Below are 19,232 nucleotides of genomic sequence, written 5' to 3'. Positions count from 1 at the left end.
AAGAAGAAAGTAATGTCAATAGAACTATTAACAGGAACTGATGTTAGCCTTCTGACCAAGCAGCTGTCTTTTCCTTTATGTTTATCTTTGCTTTCTCCTGAAGAATGACCTACAGGAAATAACCCACCTTCCACCGTCCTTTGAGTTCATGGATACATAAATGAACACTATAAAGTTTAGACTTTAAGAAGTAGGTATTAGTCAGGGTTTGCCAGACACACAGAACCAGAATGATGAATATATGTAAAGATATTTATTATAAAGTATCCACTTTTTCAATTACGAAGGCTGAGAAGTCCCATAATCTGTCATGTACAAGCTGGAGACCCAGTAAAGCTGGTGATAGAGTTTGAAGGTCTGAGAGCTGAAGAGCCAAGGGTATAGATTCCAGTCCTGATCTAAAGGCCTGAAAACCATGAGTGCCAACAGCAGGAGAAGAACAATGTCCCAACTCATGCAGTGAGGCAGAGAGTGGATTCAACCTTCCCCCACTTTTTTAGTTCTATTCAATCCCTAATGGATTGGATGAAGCCCACCAACACTGAGGAGGGCAAGTGCTTCACTCAGTCCACCAACTCAGACACTAATCTCCTCCAAGAACACTTTCACAGATATACTCTGCCATAATGTTTAACCAGCTACTTGGGCATCCCATGGCCTAGTCAAGTCAACACATAAAATTAACCACCATAGTGTTCTCCACATACAATGGCCCCACAAACAGGAACTAAACAATTAGCAAAACTCCATGGCTCAGTTCCAGAATTGAGGGTGTTAATCTGTTTTCTGTTAAGAAACTCTAGGCTGTATGTGAACTGAAACTATATCAAGATGCTGACACTAAAATTAGAAATGGGAAGAAGTAGGTTTTAAACCACGAAATTAATTGGGGGTAACTGACAAGCAAGATAAGACGTGTACTCAAAGGAACAAATGTGATGGTCCAGTTGCTAAGTAGCAACGGCAAACTTATCAACCCTCCTACTCAACAGTCTAGCAACATGGAATACAGCAGAACTGTTAAACCAAACACACACACACACACACACACACACACACACACACACGTATGTGTGTATTCTGTCCAAATTCTGGAAGCAATTAAAAGGAGTAATTTGAACATGTAATGCTAAGCAACACAGTAATAAATAGGATTTTGGCCCCCCAAGATTTATAGGACCCTCTCTAGTCTTCCTCTTGTCACATACCTCACCACAAATGAGACACCCTCAGGGCACTACTCACCCAGACCCCATTCCCCCTCCATTGTAGACCACCTTCCAGGTACTTGAGATCATGAAATTTCCCACTCAAATGCTGATCCCATAGCTCACTTCTAGGGCTTGATCAGGCATCTTCCCTAAGTCCATCCATTCAAGGGTCAACAGCATGTATGAGGTGCATACTTCCAGGACCAAGAGGTGGCTTTTGGGATAGAGTTTGGTTATCAAGAACTATACTGCCCTCGTATTTCTGTGCAAGTCTCCTTGTGGATGCAAGACTGAGTCAGGGTTTAGGAAGATAAGGGGCTCTTCAACTTCACTCTTGCTCTGGTATTCATAAAAGCCAGTGGCAGGCCTGCCGCCAGGTACCCACCCAAAGAAAAGCTAGAGAGAAATATAGAGGAAAGGTTCAATAGTAGGTTTTTGTTGTGAGGGGACTTATGAATATTAAAAAGGTATAAAAACATTTGGAAAATAAGCACTGCGAAAATTCAGTTAATCTAAAATCCCTTATTAAATAGTAAAAACTGCAGTGTAGAATTATGCTATAAACCAGACCCATAGTGTTTTCCTATTAAGAAACACTTCTGATTTAAGTTTAATGTTTCCCCATTGCTTGGGGTAAGATGGGGGAAAGTTGGAGTAGGGGAATAGTCAGAGATGGATGGCAAAGATTGGTGATAAGTTGTTACTGACCTGCAGAGTTTACAGCTTGAAAGAAAAACTGTAGGAGTTAAGATCCTCTTTCCTAGGAATCCATGCCATGCGAAGTTTAGGGACTGAGGTAGTGGCTGCTGTTATGTGAAAATAGGCCTGTAAACTTTGCAAGCGATCCAGTAAATTATGCTTGTTCTAGTGAGACCTCCACCCTTCCCCCAGCTGCCCCCCACCCCCACCCAGCTCCACATTCCAATCCCCAGGCCAGAATCATCAAAGGTAAAAAATATTGATGGAGAGTAAGCAGGTTGTAGCAAGACAGGCTCTTCAGCAGGCAATCTTTCCCTCCTCCCACGTGATGACTGTCTTTCTGGCCAGTTCCCTATGCAGAGCCTTCACTTCCCAGTCAGCCTCCCTTCCCCAAGTGAATGTGACTTCTTATAGAACACAGTTACCCATGTTGTCTGCCAAACTGGATTTTGTTTTGTTTTGTGCTAAACATCAGCCCATTTTCACGACTCTGCAATTATCACAATAGGTGGTAGGAAACCGTTATTGTCAGCTCCAGTCTGAAACTGGCCACTTACCAATACACTGCCAGGAACACGTCTTTCCGGATGAATAACAGAACATGTAAAGATAAGCAGCTAAACAAAATATCAACATTTTCTTACAAGACTGAGCTTCAGGACAGAACAGTAATGTGCAATGGTTTTCATGTTGTATCCACAAACAAATTCTGCACAATTACAAGAAACACTCTTTTTTTTAATTGTTGCCTAAGTGGTTATCCGTTATGGTGTTGACATAGGAAAAGGCGAAATGCTAGTAACCGAATCGAAGCAGCAGTGCAACAGGCCGCTCGGTGGTGCGCATGGCATGGGTTGGTTCCTTGGATGGACAGACTTGCTCCACATTTCCTTCCAATTTTTGTCCCATCCTCTTAGTGTATCTATCATCCAGGGAATGGTAAAACAAACCAAAACATACTGGTCTTACTTCAAGCTGTCTTTGGACTGTTACTCCCTTGTTGCACTCATTTCACGGGATTGGTTTCTCCTAACTTCATTGTTCGGTGAGTCGCTTTGCTTTGCTCGTGGTCCCAATCTTCTGTACGTTCTGCGCCGACCCCTCAAGTGCTCCTGCATTCCCTCCCAGCACTCCGCTGGGGCTTAACACTTCCCAGCCGAGGTCAGACTGCCTTGCACTTGGAGTACCCGACCCCAAGAAAGTGAGAAACGCCCCTCCTGCCAGCCGAGGGCAGCTCCGGAACACAAGCACCCCGTGTGCCTCTGCCCACTAGGTGCTCAGACTCCTTCTCCGGCGCGCCCTAGGGACTCGGAACGCCCCCGCGAGAGTGACGCGTCCTGCCTCCCAGGCAGCTCGCGGACACTCGTACTTGCAAGGCCTGGCCAGCACTTGTGGGCCGGGCCCGCCTCCCCCCGCCCCCCCAGCCATGGTGCGGGGGGCGGAGACGACGGCTCCCCTAGCCTCTGGCTCCAGGCCGCAGCCGGCACGCCGGTAGGCGGGTAGGCGCGGGAGCCTGGAGCGCTGAACGCTGCTTGGATGCAGCAGCCGAGCCACCACACTGCGCGCGGCGGGAGACCCAGGACTAGCCGCCGTTGGCGCCCTGGGTGCGGGAAAGGGACTCTGTATTCCGTCCCTCCCCTTTTTCCTCTGAGTCTCCAAACGCTCCGGCTCTCAGACCCTCCTCCTCCCAGGTAAAGGCCGGGAGAGGAGGGCGCATCTCTTTTCCAGGCACCCCACCATGGGCAATGCCTCCAATGATTCCCGGTCCGAGGACTGCGAGATGCGACAGTGGCTTCCCGCGGGCGAAAGCCCAGCTATCAGCTCCGCGATGTTCTCGGCCGGGGTGCTGGGGAACCTCATAGCGCTGGCGCTGCTGGCGCGCCGCTGGCGACGGGACGCGGGGTGCAGCGCTGGCCGCAGGTGCTCCCTCTCCTTGTTCCACGTGCTGGTGACCGAACTGGTGTTCACCGACCTCCTCGGGACTTGCCTCATAAGCCCGGTGGTACTGGCTTCATACGCACGGAACCAGACCCTGGTGGCACTGGCGCCCGAGAGCCGCGCGTGCACCTACTTCGCTTTCGCCATGACCTTCTTCAGTCTGGCCACGATGCTCATGCTCTTCGCCATGGCCCTGGAGCGCTACCTCTCGATCGGGCACCCCTACTTCTACCAGCGCCGCGTCTCGCGCTCCGGGGGCCTGGCCGTGCTGCCCGTCATCTACGCAGTCTCCCTGCTGTTTTGCTCGCTGCCGCTGCTGGACTACGGGCAGTACGTTCAGTACTGCCCCGGGACCTGGTGCTTCATCCGGCACGGGCTGACCGCTTACCTGCAGCTGTATGCCACCCTGCTGCTGCTCCTCATCGTCGCGGTGCTCGCCTGCAACTTCAGTGTCATCCTCAACCTCATCCGCATGCACCGCCGAAGCCGGAGAAGCCGCTGTGGACCTTTTTTGGGCAGTGGCCAGTGCGGTCCCGGGGCCCGCAGAAGAGGGGAAAGGGTGTCCATGACGGAGGAGACGGACCACCTCATTCTCCTGGCTATCATGACCATCACCTTTGCCGTCTGCTCCTTTCCTTTCACGGTAAGTCACTCCCTACGTTTCCACAGCCCGGCTCTGCTCAGCCTTCTCATGCTTTCCCCTGATGCCCCCACCCTTTCCATTGCCCTACAAACTTTTTGCAACTTGTAAAAGTATGTCCTAATTTGTAAAGATCTGTAGCCTTCCCCACTCACTTCTCTTTAGCCCACTTCCTTCCTCCCTCAATCCTGGCTTATGGGCCTTGCTAGGCTAGAGTTTCTTACACAGTAATACAGACCGTCCAAAAGGGAGTCCTGGTCCTCAGCTAAGCCAGCCAAACTCCTCATCCTAGCCCCGTGCAGTGTCCCTTTCTTGCTGTTGCCTATCTCGGCTTAGTAATTGGGAAAGAGGCAACCCCTTCCACCTTAAGATGGCTGTCACTGTTCCAACCTGACTACATGGAGCTGCGGTTTGCTGTCCTGTACCTCTTACCCACTGATGCTAGCTCACTTGCCTTCTGTTCCTGCCAGGGCAAAATGTAGTACCCAACCCAAGCATTCCAGCTGCCATTGAAAATGATCCCAGATGAGAAGCGTCCCTGTTGCAGAAGTTTAGAGATTTGCCTTAAAAGTCGAACAAACATCTAGTTTATAGGTTTCCCAATTTATATATTTGAATGTAACTCTTTGTGGCCATGAAAATTTTAAAACTATAATGGTATCTAGAGGAAATGTTTGCAGGAACGCCTTGCTAAGCATTTGCCATCTCTTGCAAAACACCCTCTTAATGTCACTGTCAGAAATACACCCAGGTGCTCTTCTGCTTACAGTCATGCACTTGATGAATACAAAGTCACATGCAGGAATGACTGGTCCATCTCAGGAAGGGGAGAGTGGGGCTGCCTGGGGAACTGAAGGACAGGAGCCAGAGTCCTGGCATCGTGCTGCCTTGATTTGGGGCAACTTTAGCAGCTAATTGGTGCTAACTAACTGCTAAATGACATTATGCTGTGAGTTTGAGTCTCTTAAAGTGAAACCTTTTAATTAAGCCTGAAATACGTCTGAGAGCGTGCTGGCCTCTTCCTGGGGCTAGGAATTGGGAGTTGTGACAACTCCACTTCCTAATCTTCAGAAGAGCAAGGCTGACACTGCAGCATCAAAGCAGTTAACAGTGACTCTCACCTGCCACAATCTTGGATAAAAGAAAAGAGATGGGCAGTGCGTACTATTAACAGGTCTGACCTGTAAAAGCTGGAGGAGAAGTAACTTTTTCCTATCTCCTGCCTCCATTACTGCTTCTTTTATCTTCATGTGCTCATCCTCCTGGATGGGAAAGGACACAGGGTCCCAAAAACATGAATATGATTCTCTCCACCCCAGCACAGTTAAATCCCTTTCTTAGCGATGTTCTCTTCTCCCTTCTCCCCACTGCCCTCACCCTTCCACCCCATCATCTGTCAGGACAGAAACTGTTCTGAATTGGTAAGTTAAACCTTCAGGGAATGAGATGGAATATTCAAAGACCCCCTCTTATAAAACGAAGTTTGTCTGTGGGAGGCTTCATCTCCCATACCACTCTGAGCACGGGAGCTCGTGCGACAGAAACGCTGTGATGTAGAAACCCACATGGCTTATATTCTTTTGACTTATTTTACAGGTAGAAGCTTTTGATTACGTTAGGAGCTAAATCAGCTTCTGGAGGTCAGGACTAGGATGCAGAACATATATCTATGAAAGAAAGCATTTCAGGTTCCACTAAACAGCTTTACATTCAACTTGGGGAACAGAAACTATTCCTGAAAGACTATCTTACAGTGGTGAGAATTAGGATGTCAGTTCTTAGAGTTTTATCTGTCATTTGTGAGTACATTTATAAAAATATCGGCACCCTTCCCCCACCCCTCAGCTACTTAAATACCCTGGGAATGGGCTTGGGGTGATATCGGACTTTCAAAATGATTTTTAGTCTCTTTCCTACATGAGTAAGAGTAAAAACGTCTCCTCTTTGACCATGGCTGACCCACTGCATAAACTGCATTTTTTTTTTTAAATAAAGGCAGTGGTTTCCAACAGGTTTCCCTGTTTTCACGTACATTGACCTTTTCATGAGAACTCCATCACTGCCATATGTTTTTGTAAATTCAAATGTGTGTGTATAGTGATATAGATACAGATATATAAATTTTTTGCCCTCCTTCAGTTAATATTAGGCTAAGGGCTGCTTCAGAGTTGCCAAATAGAAGGGACTTAGAGATAGAAGTCTGGCTAAAAGTTTCGAAGGAGTAGGAGCTTTGCTTTGAAGGTATATTTTTATTTAGATTTTCTGTTTGTGGCTTAGAGGGACCAGATGAAGACTATGAAGGGGCTTTAGCTTCCCCAAGCCACTCCTTAGCATTAACACTATCAGCAAATATTTTCTACTTTTGCTTTGGCATATATTACAGCAGAGATTCCCAAAGAGCTAGAGAAAATCTCAGTGTGAACATAATGAAAAAGCCAGCCTCCCTGACTTCCTTTCTTGGAACTACCATGACACCATATCCAGATGAAATAGACACAAAATGGAAATTTGAAGCATTGCCACCTCTTGTCAAGAAAATTTATATTGACCACTGATGCGTTTTGTCATGAGATTATTGAGAATCAATTGCTAGCATCTTTCATTTACATAGCACTTTAAGCTTTATGAAGTGCTGTACTATCTTGATTTAAGTTATTTCTTGAAGGGCTTATCAGAAGTTTCAAACTCATGGCTACTGTTTGGTTCATACATTCTGCTGTTCAGAATCCTTGGCATGTGCCTCCAAGGGAGGCTGCTTTTTTCTCCAAGTCCTTTTATTCTACTTGGCCCACACTAAAACTGTGATCAGAACTGGCCTACACCAATATCTCACCTGAGGCAGGATCATTTCCACAAGTCCTAATGGGGAGCTCTAGAATCAAAGGCTTATGGTTGCCTTCAGAAACATTTGTGTTTCTCTAAGGGAGTGCACATGATCAGATAGAAACCACAATGCAAGCCACAAATGGAATTTTAAATTTTCTAGTAGTCACATAACAAAAGGTAAAAAGAAACAGAGATAATTAATTTAATTATATATTTTATTTAACCCAATATATCGAAATTATCAATTTAAAATGTTACTTCTGTAAAAGAATTATTAATAAGCTATTCCAAGAAAGTCTCTTGTGTTCGCAGAAAATAGTAGCAATCTACCCTAAGTATTCCCAATCCTTCCTCAGGATAACAGGCTGCTTTCTATGTCCCTCAAAAGTTGACCAAACCACTTGCAGCAAGGACAGCTGTACATAGTGGGATATAGTTGATTCCACAACACTCCAGTAGTGGAGAGAGGAGGGGAATGGGTAAATTCAGAAACCTGGAACTACTAATGTCGGGCATTGTTCCAAGGTTTGGGCAGATTGGAATTACTGCTTCCTTCAAAGATACCAGTCTAGAGCTTTCAAAATTTTTGAGGTAAAACTGTAAAAAACAATTTTTTTAAAGGCCCGGTGCCCTCAAGTGAAGTCAAGATCAACCTCATATATCACTATTATCAACTCCAAAATAACTAAGATTTTTGACTGCTAATTTTTACATTAATCCATTATCTTCACAACACCACAGGAAATAGTAAGATGATTTCTACAGAACAGATGAGGCAAATGACTCATCCTGTGTTCCACAGCTGGTGGGTGGTGGAACTGTGATTCAAAGCTAGGCAGTTTAAGACTGAGCCACTGAACCTAACCCCAACACTATCCAAGAGAAAGTACTCATTTCAGGTGTAACAGATGAGAAGATTAATCTAGGATTTCATAAGAGAACTGTGAGAATGTTATAAATATTTGGACCACTTTGCCTCTAAATTCCAACTAGTTAGCTTTAAAAATAAAATGGTGAAGACCTTTTTTCTTCATGTCAGCTCAAGGGAGCTGAGCCAGGGCCAACTATGTGGTTCTCTTTCTTTTCTCCACAGACCTATGAAATAAAAGGCTGAGACCCAGATTCTAGGAGATTGGCTAATGTAAATTCTGGTCTAAATTCAGAAATAATCAGATTATCCCTCACATAAAATCTTTCATCGGAACACATAAAACATCTCTTAAGTGATCAAAAACCATGTGGTGTTTGGGAAATGACATTATTTTGGCTGTCCAATATGAAATTCTGCATGGAACCAACAACATACTCTGAACTGTTTATTCAATAAAGAGATATTGTATAAATTAATAAATTCCTCATGCTAATCAACTATTGTTATCATTTTACAGAGATTAATAGAATCTTTCTTTCTTCCCAAAATGGAACAGAACACAGGAAATATAAAAGACCCCTATCTTGCCTCAGATACTGTTTGTGTCTTCATATCCAACTCATATCAAGGCCCTTTCTCACCACTCTTCTAATAGTAGACAGCTTCTGGCCATTTGAAACGGCTTTCCACATGCCATGAGGATAAAGTGCTTATGCATTTGTATTCAGTTCTAAAATTTCAAGAGTAAACCATTGACTCATTCTAAAAAGTTCTCCGTCTTTAAAAATTTTTTAGGGTTATAACTTCTAGGTAAATCTGATTAGTAGAAATCTGATCTTTGCAATACAAAACAAACTCAAGTAAACAGTACTAGAGTTTCCTGTTCATTTCTGGTACTTGTTATGTGAAATATAATACGGATCGGGGTTGAAAAGCTGATATCACATTGGTAGATTACATACATGCAAAATATAATAATTCTGGTAGGAATGAAAAAGAACTCCAGAAATCTCTGCATATAACCAAAATGAACTTTGCCTGATGATATTTTAAGTTGATGTCCACAAACAACTGGAAGGTCCTTTATAATTTAAGCATCAATAATGATGTGTTTGGGGATTTGTTGAGGCAGTTTTAATATACATTATTATTATTATTACTATTATTATTTTGAGACAGAGTCTTGCTCTGTTGCCCAGGCTAGAGTGCACTGGCACAATCTTGGCTCACTGCAACTTCCGCCTCCCAGGCTCAAGCGATTCGCCCGCCTCAGCCTCCAGAGTAGCTGGAATTACAGGCAGCGCCACTGTGCTCATGCCTGTAATACCAGCACTTTGGGAGGCCAAGACAAGTGGATCATGAGGTCAGGAGTTCGAGACCAGCCTGGCCAAGATGATGAAACCCCATCTCTACTAAAAATACAAAAATTAAGCAAGTGCAATACACATTATCTTTTAAGAGAAAGTTCCTCTATATGAGTGTTTTCACTTGACCTATTTTCTCCTTTGCCATTTGATATTATGAATGCTGATCTGAATAAAGACACAATTACACTGGTTTTAAAATTTTAAACAGAAAGAACCATAGTTCTTTCCCAAAAGAGAATTTGTGCATTATGCTTACACCTTTGGTCAAGTGGGTCCTCACTACTATCTCAGATGGTTTAGGCCAGGTCCTCAGCTTAAAGACAAACAGCTTCTGGGGATGGTATATTTCTTCTTTAGCATATCAAAAAACAATCACAGTATTAAGTTTACACAAAGAATAGAAATGGTGAGACAGTGTTTCAGAAAGGCAATCAACAAGTCTGTTTCCAGCTAGAGGCTTAAGACCCAGTTAATCTGCAACTTGGTCTGCTCAGTTGGCTTCTCCTAACCTGTTTTGAAGTGTCTGACCCTCTACTCCCTGTCCTTACCTTGAGCTCAGGTTTATACCATCGAGGTGTACCAAGCTCCATTTTTCTGAGAATACTTTGCTGCCTAAAATTCCCCCTAACAGAAAACTAAACCTAAGAACCCTGCAGTTGGGACATATACGTGATGGAAAGGGTCAGGGATCAGATAAGTACATTTAAAACAGGCTGAAAGTTCCTCTAGAACTGGGTCCATAACCTGTGCTGCATGGACAGTGCATGGATTTTCTGTCTGAAATCATTTGCAAAATGCTTATATAGGTTTATGTTTACATGTTTATATGAGTCCTGGCTAGATGGTTCATAGTGTCCATCTTTTTGTCAAAGAGTTAAGAGCCACCATCTTGGAATAAATAGGCCCAGAGGTCTAAACCTTAGCATTAGCTCCTTTTTTATTTCCAGTTCTGAGAAGCACAAGGCAAGGGAGATAAACATGTAACAATCTATGCTTGCAGTTTAGCTGTGGAAAAGTATGGAGGAAAAAGAAGTCCCAGAGAAAGCCAAGTAACTACTTAGAAATAGCCATGGCCAGGCATGGTGGCTCACCCCTGTAATCCCAGCACTTTGGGAGGCTGAGGCTGGCAGATCACGAGGTTAGAAGATTGAGATCATCCTAGCCAACATGGCGAAACCCTCCCTGTCTCTACTGAAAATACAAAAAATAGCTGGGAATGTTGTTGCGTGGCTGTGATCCCAGCTGCTTGGAAGGCTGAGGCAGGAGAATCACTTGAACCAAGGAGTCGAAGGTTGAGTAAGCTAAGATCTCACCACTGCACTCTAGCCTGGCAACAGAGCGACACTCTGTCTCAAAAAGTAAATAAATAAATAGTCATGGGCTGGGCGTGGGGTGGCTCATGCAGGTAATCCCAGCACTTCGGGAGACTGAGGAGGCTGATCACAAGGTCAAGAGATCAAGACCATCCTGGCTAAACTGGTGAAACCCCATCTCTACTAAAAATACAAAAATTAGCCAGGCATGGTGGTGGCGCGTGCCTGTAGTCCCAGCTACTTGGGAGGCTAGGGTAGGAGAATCACTTGAATCCAGGAAGCGGAGGTTGCAGTGAGCCAAGATCGCACCACTGCACACCAGCATAGCGACAGAAGGAGATTCTATCTCAAAAAGAAATAGCCGTGATTTTTCAGTCCATAAACAGGAACCATGATATCCGTAAACCTTTGTGACAGCTTTGAAGAGAAATCTCCAAACCCATAATGTGATCAGACATTTGTGAATTTCATGCGAAGCTTTACATTATAGGCTTTTAATGGGTGGCAGCGGAGTGTGTAGTGGCTAAAAGCGAAGTTTGGTGTCCCATGGCTTCAGTTTGACTCCACATCTTCTCTACTTACCCAGACAGTGAAAGTAACTGATCTTCAATGTAACTAAACCTTCATTTCCTTCTCTCTAACATGGGAATAATAATACTTTGCAGGTTTGTGTAAATATTAAACAAAATATGCCTTATAAATTGTTTGGCACCATGCCTAACACACAGTAGGTATTTAATAAATGTTAGCTGCTATCTCTAGGATATTCTATTTCCAAGGGAAAATTGGATTGTATATTAATGATCAGGAAATGAATTCTGAAATCTCAAAGTCATTTGTTTGATTGACCAGGTCTAAGTGGGCCTTTTGTTTTTAAGTGTAATAAATGAATGATTTTAAACTATTTCAGGTTTAGATAAGGCTCTAAAGGGACGGCTCACACCCTGGCTGCATATTAAAATTGTTGGGAAGACTTTTCAAACCCTGATACCCATGTCTCGGCCTAGACTAATTAAGCTGGAGACTCTGAGGAAGGAAGCAACACCTCAGAATATTTTTATGTATTTATTTATTTATTCATTCATTCCCTTTGAGTCAGAGTCTCGCTCTCTCACCCAGACTGAAGTGCAGTGGTGTGATCTCGGCTCATTGCAACCTCAGGCCCCCAGGTTCAAGCAATCCTTCCCCTCAGCCTCCCAAGTAGCTGGGATTAGAGGCGCTTTGTAAATGTCACAACAAGGCTCTACATTCTTAACAAAGCCCTGTAGAGAGAGCCTGCCCTAAAGAATTAAAATTCACTTGACTTGTTGGGATTAGCACTTGGTATTTTTCTCATAGCAAATATATTGGCAGTGCATGCAAAAAGATGGATAACTTCTACCAACCTCTGAAATGAAATTCTAGAATAACACTGACATATTATTAATTGTCTTATATCCTTTGTGACATCTTTTATTTAAAAACTCAGGACTGGCCGGGTGCTGTGGCTCACGCCTGTAATCCCAGCACTTTGGGAGGCCGAGGCCGGAGGATCACCTGAGGTCAGGAGTTTGAGACCAGCCTGACCAACATGGTGAAACCCTGCCTCTAAAACAACAACAACAACAACAACAACAAACTCAGGACTGCCTGGAGGGTGAGAAGAATGGGCAGTTATTGTTTAATGGGTACAGAGTTTCAATTTGGGATGATGAAAAAAATTCTGAAGATGGGGGTGATGGTTGCCGTTCTGTCTTCTTTTATGTTATAGCAGTCAAGTGCATCCATCCACAAGAGGAGACGCAGGAGACATTCAGGAAAACATAGATATGGCATACCACCCAGGGCCACATGAAAAGGCATCAGCTTCAGTCAGGAGGCAGAGGGGCAGGAGGGAGGGGAGGACCTGGGCCAGGCCTTTATTGGAGTTTCCACAAGAAAGGCAGAGCGGGGTCGATAGTTTAGAATTGGTTAGTTTGAATCATTTCAATAGGCTCTAAGCTATAGAGGTGGTCCCTAATTGCCTGGTACCTGGCACTGGAATGACTGAAGCAGAGGAATACATATTTTCTCTGGGTGTATGGGCTAGATAGAAGAGTTCTGGCCCTGAATAGGTTAGTCTGTGTATCAGAGACATGCTCCCAGCCTAACTCTTCGCTATCTCTAAGAATTAGCCCCAGGAGGAGCAGTCTCTCCCCAGCCAAGAAGAATTTAAGATGTCAAAACATAATATGCAGAAAAGTGAAAATATAAACAATATGATTGCACCACAATGTAACTGTATTTAATGTATAGCTGAAAATGGCAAAATGGTAAATTTTATGTTATATTTATTTTACCACAATCTTTTTAAATCCCAGCATCCATAAGATCAAAAATATAGTAATCTAGGCAAAAGATAAGAACCAAAAGAAAAAAATGGGGAGGTAGAAGACAAAACTTACATCAAGAATTTTGAGGGTCACTGAAGTATGTCTCTTCTCCAAGTATAAAAGAAGGGACTGGCCAGGTGTGGTGGCTCATGCCTGTAATCCCAGCACTACGGGAGGCCAAGATGGGCAGATCACTTGAAGTCAGGAGTTTGAATCCAGCCTGGCCAAAATGGTGAAACCTCATCTCTACTAAAAATACAAAAATTAGCCGGGCATAGTGGCGGGCACCTGTAATCCCAACTACTTGGGAGGCTGAGGCAGGAGAATCGCTTGAACCCAGGAAGCAGATGTTGCAGTGAGCCGATATCACGCCACTGTACTACATCCTGGGCGACACAGAGACTTCGTCTTGGGGAAGGGGGCGGAAAGAGCTGTCTTCTACAAAGTACTGGTCACTCCCCGAAGTGCAAATTTTAAGCAATTCTCAAAATTACCCAGCATAGTAGATGAAAAGGAAAGGAAACAGTACAAAATTGCTTCATCCTCTAAAACCATTTTTCACTTCTCATTATTCTGTCACGCTCTAAAGACATTCAGGAACTCTGGTGTTGGTCATTCTCCCCTAAAATCCTGACTCATCTTAATGTGTGAAGCTGCAGCACTAGAGGCTATGCCTTTTCGGCACTTCTTGGCTGGCCAATTCAGTGTTAACATGTTCTCTAGCTAAACTAGATCATCAACTCGGCTGCAGGCCCTTTCTACAGAAGGCTTAGTTACGCATCATGTGCACACATGGGTGTGCATATGTAATAATTAATGTGTTTTAATCTGTAGATCTATGTGCATCATTATCCTGAATTTCTTACCTCCAAATCACTCCTTAAATACACCGGCCTGTATAGTTTTCATCCAAAACAGTTTAACTGACAAAACTATTGCTCCATTGCATCTCCTCACCTAGCTTTCCTCTTCTCTCTATAATCTGGGAAACCCACCATCAATTCTTCTTTTTCCTTACTCATCTGCCAAATCTTTTCTCCATTCCCTATGCCAAGATTCTCGGGCATAAACACCTATGGCTGCCAAACCTTCCTGCTCTTGTCCTAACATAAGCAAACCGAAGTTGACTACCCTTTGCCCTCTCTGCAATTTGCTTTGTATATCCAGTTGTCAGATGCCTGCAGAGTAAGTACTAGGAGAAAGGAAACAAGCAGCTCCTTCTTCTGTAGAAGGAGAGAAGAAAAGAGGGGATAGCTCTCTAAAGCCATTGGTAAGAAAGACCCTGGATTCTTACAAAACACTGGTTTTAAATGGCTAGCTGTGATCCATCCTTGTTTTCCTCTTTTCTGTGAGCTCTGTGGAAGCGTGATCTTTATCACAATGCACTATTCCATTCCTTCCAACCCAGCAGGTATCTGTTGCTCCCTAAATATCTAAGAAATCGTTTGAGAGCTGGTAGAGCAGTTTGGTTCACACATTAAGATGTGTCAGCTTTCCAGTGTTCAGGACATTGCTCTGAGGCCTTTGCTGTAACACAGGCCTGCATGTAGCACACAGTGAGCACTGCACTGCCATCAGGAGAGTTAGAATTTGCATCCTAATTTGGCCACCAACCAGCCCTGGGTACTTGTGCAAATTATCTAATTTTCCATACCCCAGTGTCTGCATTTATAAGATGGAGCTAATAACAATGACTATTGTGGAACACTTACAATGTGAGCACTGATCTAAGTAGCTTACACATATCCCTTCCTATCCTCCTTTCAGTAACTCTATGAAGTGGGTATGCTATTATTGTCACCCATTTTAAAGACGTGGAAACTAAGGCACAAAGGTTCATTATTAGTATCTTGCCATTGGTCCCAAAACTATATACAGAGCAAGGATTCAAACCTAGTCCAATGGCCAGAACTCATACTCCCACTGAGGGTGCTCCATTGCAGACCCTGTCTCACTGAATTGTGATCATTAGATTTAGTATTTGGAAGTAAATCTAACATGTTATTAATTTTCCTGAAGTTCACTTCCCTGTTAAAAAGAGACAATCTATAATTTTCAGAGTTTCTATAAGGAGTAGAGATAAAGCGGGCTTAGTACCCAGAACAATTTATGTCACATATATTAGGTTATTGATACATTGGAGCTACTAATATTATTGTTATTTATATTATTAAAATACTCTATTCCAGGTGACAAGAAAAGTTTATTTATTTCTCTCCATTCCCAATGACACCAGGACATTGTGCATGGTGTTAATGTTAATTGCATTCCACAGAAACCATGCTTTTCATTGAGTTCAAGGGGAAAAAATATGTTCATTGTGTTACAGTTTACATAAGGAAGAAAGGTAAGATTCCTGCTCCCCACCTTTCATTCCCCACCACTACCACAGACAAAACATGGTTTTGCTTTTAAATCTCAAGACGTAATATAGGACTAAGGCTGTCCGCTGCCACGATGTGAAACTAACATTTTTCCCTTTTGCTTCTTTACAGATTTTTGCATATATGAATGAAACCTCTTCGCGAAAGGAAAAGTGGGACCTCCAAGCTCTTAGATTTTTATCAATTAATTCAATAATTGACCCTTGGGTCTTTGTCATCCTTAGGCCTCCTGTTCTGAGACTTATGCGTTCAGTCCTTTGTTGTCGGATTTCATTAAGAACACAAGATGCAACACAAACTTCCTGTTCTACACAGTCAAATGCCAGTAAACAGGCTGACCTCTGAGGTCAGTAGTTTAAAAGTTCTTAGTTATATAGCATCTGGAAGATCATTTTGAAATGGTTCCTTGGAGAAATGAAAACAGTGTGTAAACAATATGAAGTTGCCCTAATAAAAAGGAATATACAAACATTTAGGCTGCAGTCAAGGCTGCAGATGTGCTGATAAGGCACTTCATGTAAAGTGTCAGAAGGAGCTATAAAACCTACCCTCAATAAGCATGGCACTTGGCCTTTGGAGGAACAATCGGCTGCATTTAAGATCCAGCTGCCTTTTGATTTAAGCTTTCCTGTTGAATGACAAAGCATGTGGTTTTGTAATTTGTTTCAAACCCCAAATAGTGACTGTATTTTCTATTTTAATCTTGCTACTACCGTTATAAACATTCAGTGTACAGCCAGACCAGATTAAACGTCATATGTATTCTCTGGAAGTTGATAATGTGGAAGCAACCAAGCCTGCTGACTTGTGATCACTTAATGAACCCTTTATTTGAACAATGAAGTTAAAAATCATAGGCACCTTTTACTGTGATGTTTGTGTATGTGGGAGTACTCTCTCATCACTACAGTGTTACTCTTAGAAGAGTGAAGTCAGTTGGTTAACATCAGTTTTGTTTACTCATTCTCCAGGAGCTACACGTCAATACGTCAGGTTATTTATTTTATAATGTCTGTATGCTAACAGTGACCAAGAAGACATGTTCTCTCAACAAGAAATAATAGAAATGTTTCAAGAGAGTTAATTCTCATTAATATTCTTTATCCTATTTCCAGGGGAGGATGTACGTGGCCATGTATAAAGCCAAATATTAGGATTAAAAACTGAAAAATCTGGTTCATTCTTCAGATATACTGGAACTCTTTTAATGTTGATATTGGGGCCATGAGTAAAATAGACTTTGTAAGATGACTGTGTTGTATCAAAATTCATTTGTCTTATATTTTATTTAGGAAACACGGTTTGACTCATATTATATGGGAAATCATGTAGCAGTGAGTCATATCTTAATACATTTCTAAATGTTTGTCATGTAAATGTAAACTCAGCATCAAAATATTTCAGTGAATTTGCACTGTTTAATCATAGTTACTGTGTAGACCCATCTAAAATGTTACAAAATAAACTATAAAACAAAAATTTGAAAACAGAATAGTATTTTATGAACTTCCTCAAATAACATTTTGCAATTAATATAAACATACTATCTTTTAAATGAGATCAAAGTGGAAAAATTATATTTAATTTGGCAGATTTGTAAAGTGTAGTTGCCAGGTTTTTAAAGTGTGGTTGCGAATTAGAGATTAAAATATTCATTATAATATTTGTTATTGGAAAATATTTTTTTCCTTCGGTTTTTACCCTTCCAGTATGGTCTTTAAAATAGTAGAACCATATTATTTTTTGCATAGTGTTATTATAGGATAACCATTTACTTTAAAAAAGAAAAAAAAGAAGAGATGGATGCTTGTTTTCTCCAAAGTCTCATTGTTTATCCAAAACTATTTCCTTTAAGCAGTTATCAAACTAGATGATCACTTAGAATGATTTCAGACCAATCTAGGCATCAGTGTATTTTGATACAAACAATCTACGTCAAATCAGCTCTTATTTTTAAGAAGAATAAATAAGTGGTTTGCTTTTCTACAAATTTAAACAAGCCAGGCAAAATTTAACTCAACTAAAATCTGGACATGTAAATAAATCTTCCCTGTCCACCAGGCATTCTAAAGTTAAGAAATTATTCTAAATGGAACTAATTAGGCCCATGGGTAATTCCTAAACATAAAATTCTGAAGTTGCTTTGAATCTAGAAGATTGATTCCTTTTATCAGATGACTTTTTTTTCTCCAGATGAAAATGTCAACAACAATTTTTCAACCCACCTTACAACCCCCCTAAAATCCCAGAATAATGCCTGAGAACTGAAAACAAGAATACAAAATTGGACATAGTATCACTAGCAGCAACAAAATTATTCACTCTGGGATCCCAAAGTATAAGAATTTAAGCCACTTATTTAAGCACTGGTATATATGTAGAACTTTGTTTCCTCATGTACTCCTGTTCCATGCACTGTGCTGAATGACTAAATCCTTGTATTTCATTTACACGAATATATATGTAGAAGAACTTGAAAGTAAAAATCCTCTGTAATAGTCATTACCTCCTATTAATGGCAATTTAAAGGTAACTTAGAAAAAATTACTAAAATTAGATATGTAAATAATCCCTTTCTAAAAATTCTATCACATCAGACATACCTGTTTAAGTTATTGATTCATTTTCAAGTTAAATAAAAGAACAGAATTTACTTAGCCTGATATGTTAGAAAACTGAATTGTGGTAAAAGAAGACTTAGACTTTACTGTTTGCCCTTAATAGTTAGAATGAAAAGGGAGAAAGAAGCTATAGCGGGTCTTCCCCGCAGCATGACAGCCCTAAGTTTAGGTGTTTGGATGTGGGATGGACCAAGCTGTCTGCTCTGAGCTGAGTTATTCTTAAATGGTTCAGTGTGGCCCTGGTCATCTTTTCCAAGAAAGAACTGAAAAATACTGGTGCTAAATTGTGGCCTTGAATCTCCAAAAATCTGATCAGGATCTGAGTTTGCTTAGAAGGTACAAGATGACTCTGGAAGACCTGCATCACAAAGTGGGTTAGAGCCATGACAACCCAGAACAAGACCAAAACTCTAGAAACTACTCCAACCTCAAACCATGATGCTTGCAGAGGCCTCGAACCCTGAGGAGGGAGGGCAAAACTGATTCACATCACTACTTGCTTGGTGTAATTCAGTTAAACCTTGGCGTCTCTATCTCCTCAGCGTCAGTGCACTTTGAGAGAGGCATTGTTCCAATGCTAATGGCCGATCAGCTCTGATCTGAACCAAGAAATAACAACACATTCCAGTTTGGAATTTGATGACTTTGAAAGGCAGGGAAAGACAATTAACTCTCACTTAGGCAGAGTTTTGTTTATTTCACTTTGCTTAAGCCAAATCTAATGATTTTTGGAACTCAGGAAGAGCTGCTACTTAAGCCATTTACAGAGAGAGATGCATTCCTCTCTGTAAATGAGTATTTCATACGTGTCAACTTGCAATGCCTACTCTTACCTGCTCTGTTACATCCGAATAATTTGATGCCTGTCTTCTGCATTCATCAAACACTCACTACATTGGCTTTCCTTTCACCACCTAACAGCATTATAATTGATTTTTAAATTGACAAGGCATTTTGATGACCCAAAATATAAACTTGGAAAGAAGTATTACTTTAGCAATTCACAAAAGC

At 42.0% G+C, this 19,232-nt stretch overlaps 1 protein-coding gene across 1 annotated transcript; it reads left to right on the top strand.

The window, feature by feature from the left end:
* Nucleotides 1-3,279: 3,279 nt before the first annotated feature.
* On the top strand, nt 3,280-18,333 carry PTGER2 (prostaglandin E receptor 2). Its single transcript, XM_039469136.2, has 2 exons — nt 3,280-4,491; nt 15,712-18,333. Exons 1-2 carry the CDS (start codon nt 3,649-3,651, stop codon nt 15,943-15,945), a joined length of 1,077 nt encoding a protein of 358 aa, XP_039325070.1. The 5' UTR covers nt 3,280-3,648; the 3' UTR covers nt 15,946-18,333.
* Nucleotides 18,334-19,232: the final 899 nt, after the last annotated feature.

The sequence above is a fragment of the Saimiri boliviensis genome, chromosome 2 (assembly GCF_048565385.1).
Source record: "Saimiri boliviensis isolate mSaiBol1 chromosome 2, mSaiBol1.pri, whole genome shotgun sequence".
Classification (NCBI taxonomy): Eukaryota; Metazoa; Chordata; class Mammalia; order Primates; family Cebidae; genus Saimiri; species Saimiri boliviensis.
This window is presented reverse-complemented; position numbering and strand designations above follow the sequence as displayed.

Coding starts and splice junctions, on each gene's coding strand:
- PTGER2 (XM_039469136.2), top strand. CDS start 3,649: ATGGGCAATGCCTCCAATGATTCCCGGTCCGAGGACTGCGAGATGCGA. Junction 4,492..15,711: donor TCTGCTCCTTTCCTTTCACG/GTAAGTCACTCC, acceptor GCTTCTTTACAG/ATTTTTGCATATATGAATGA.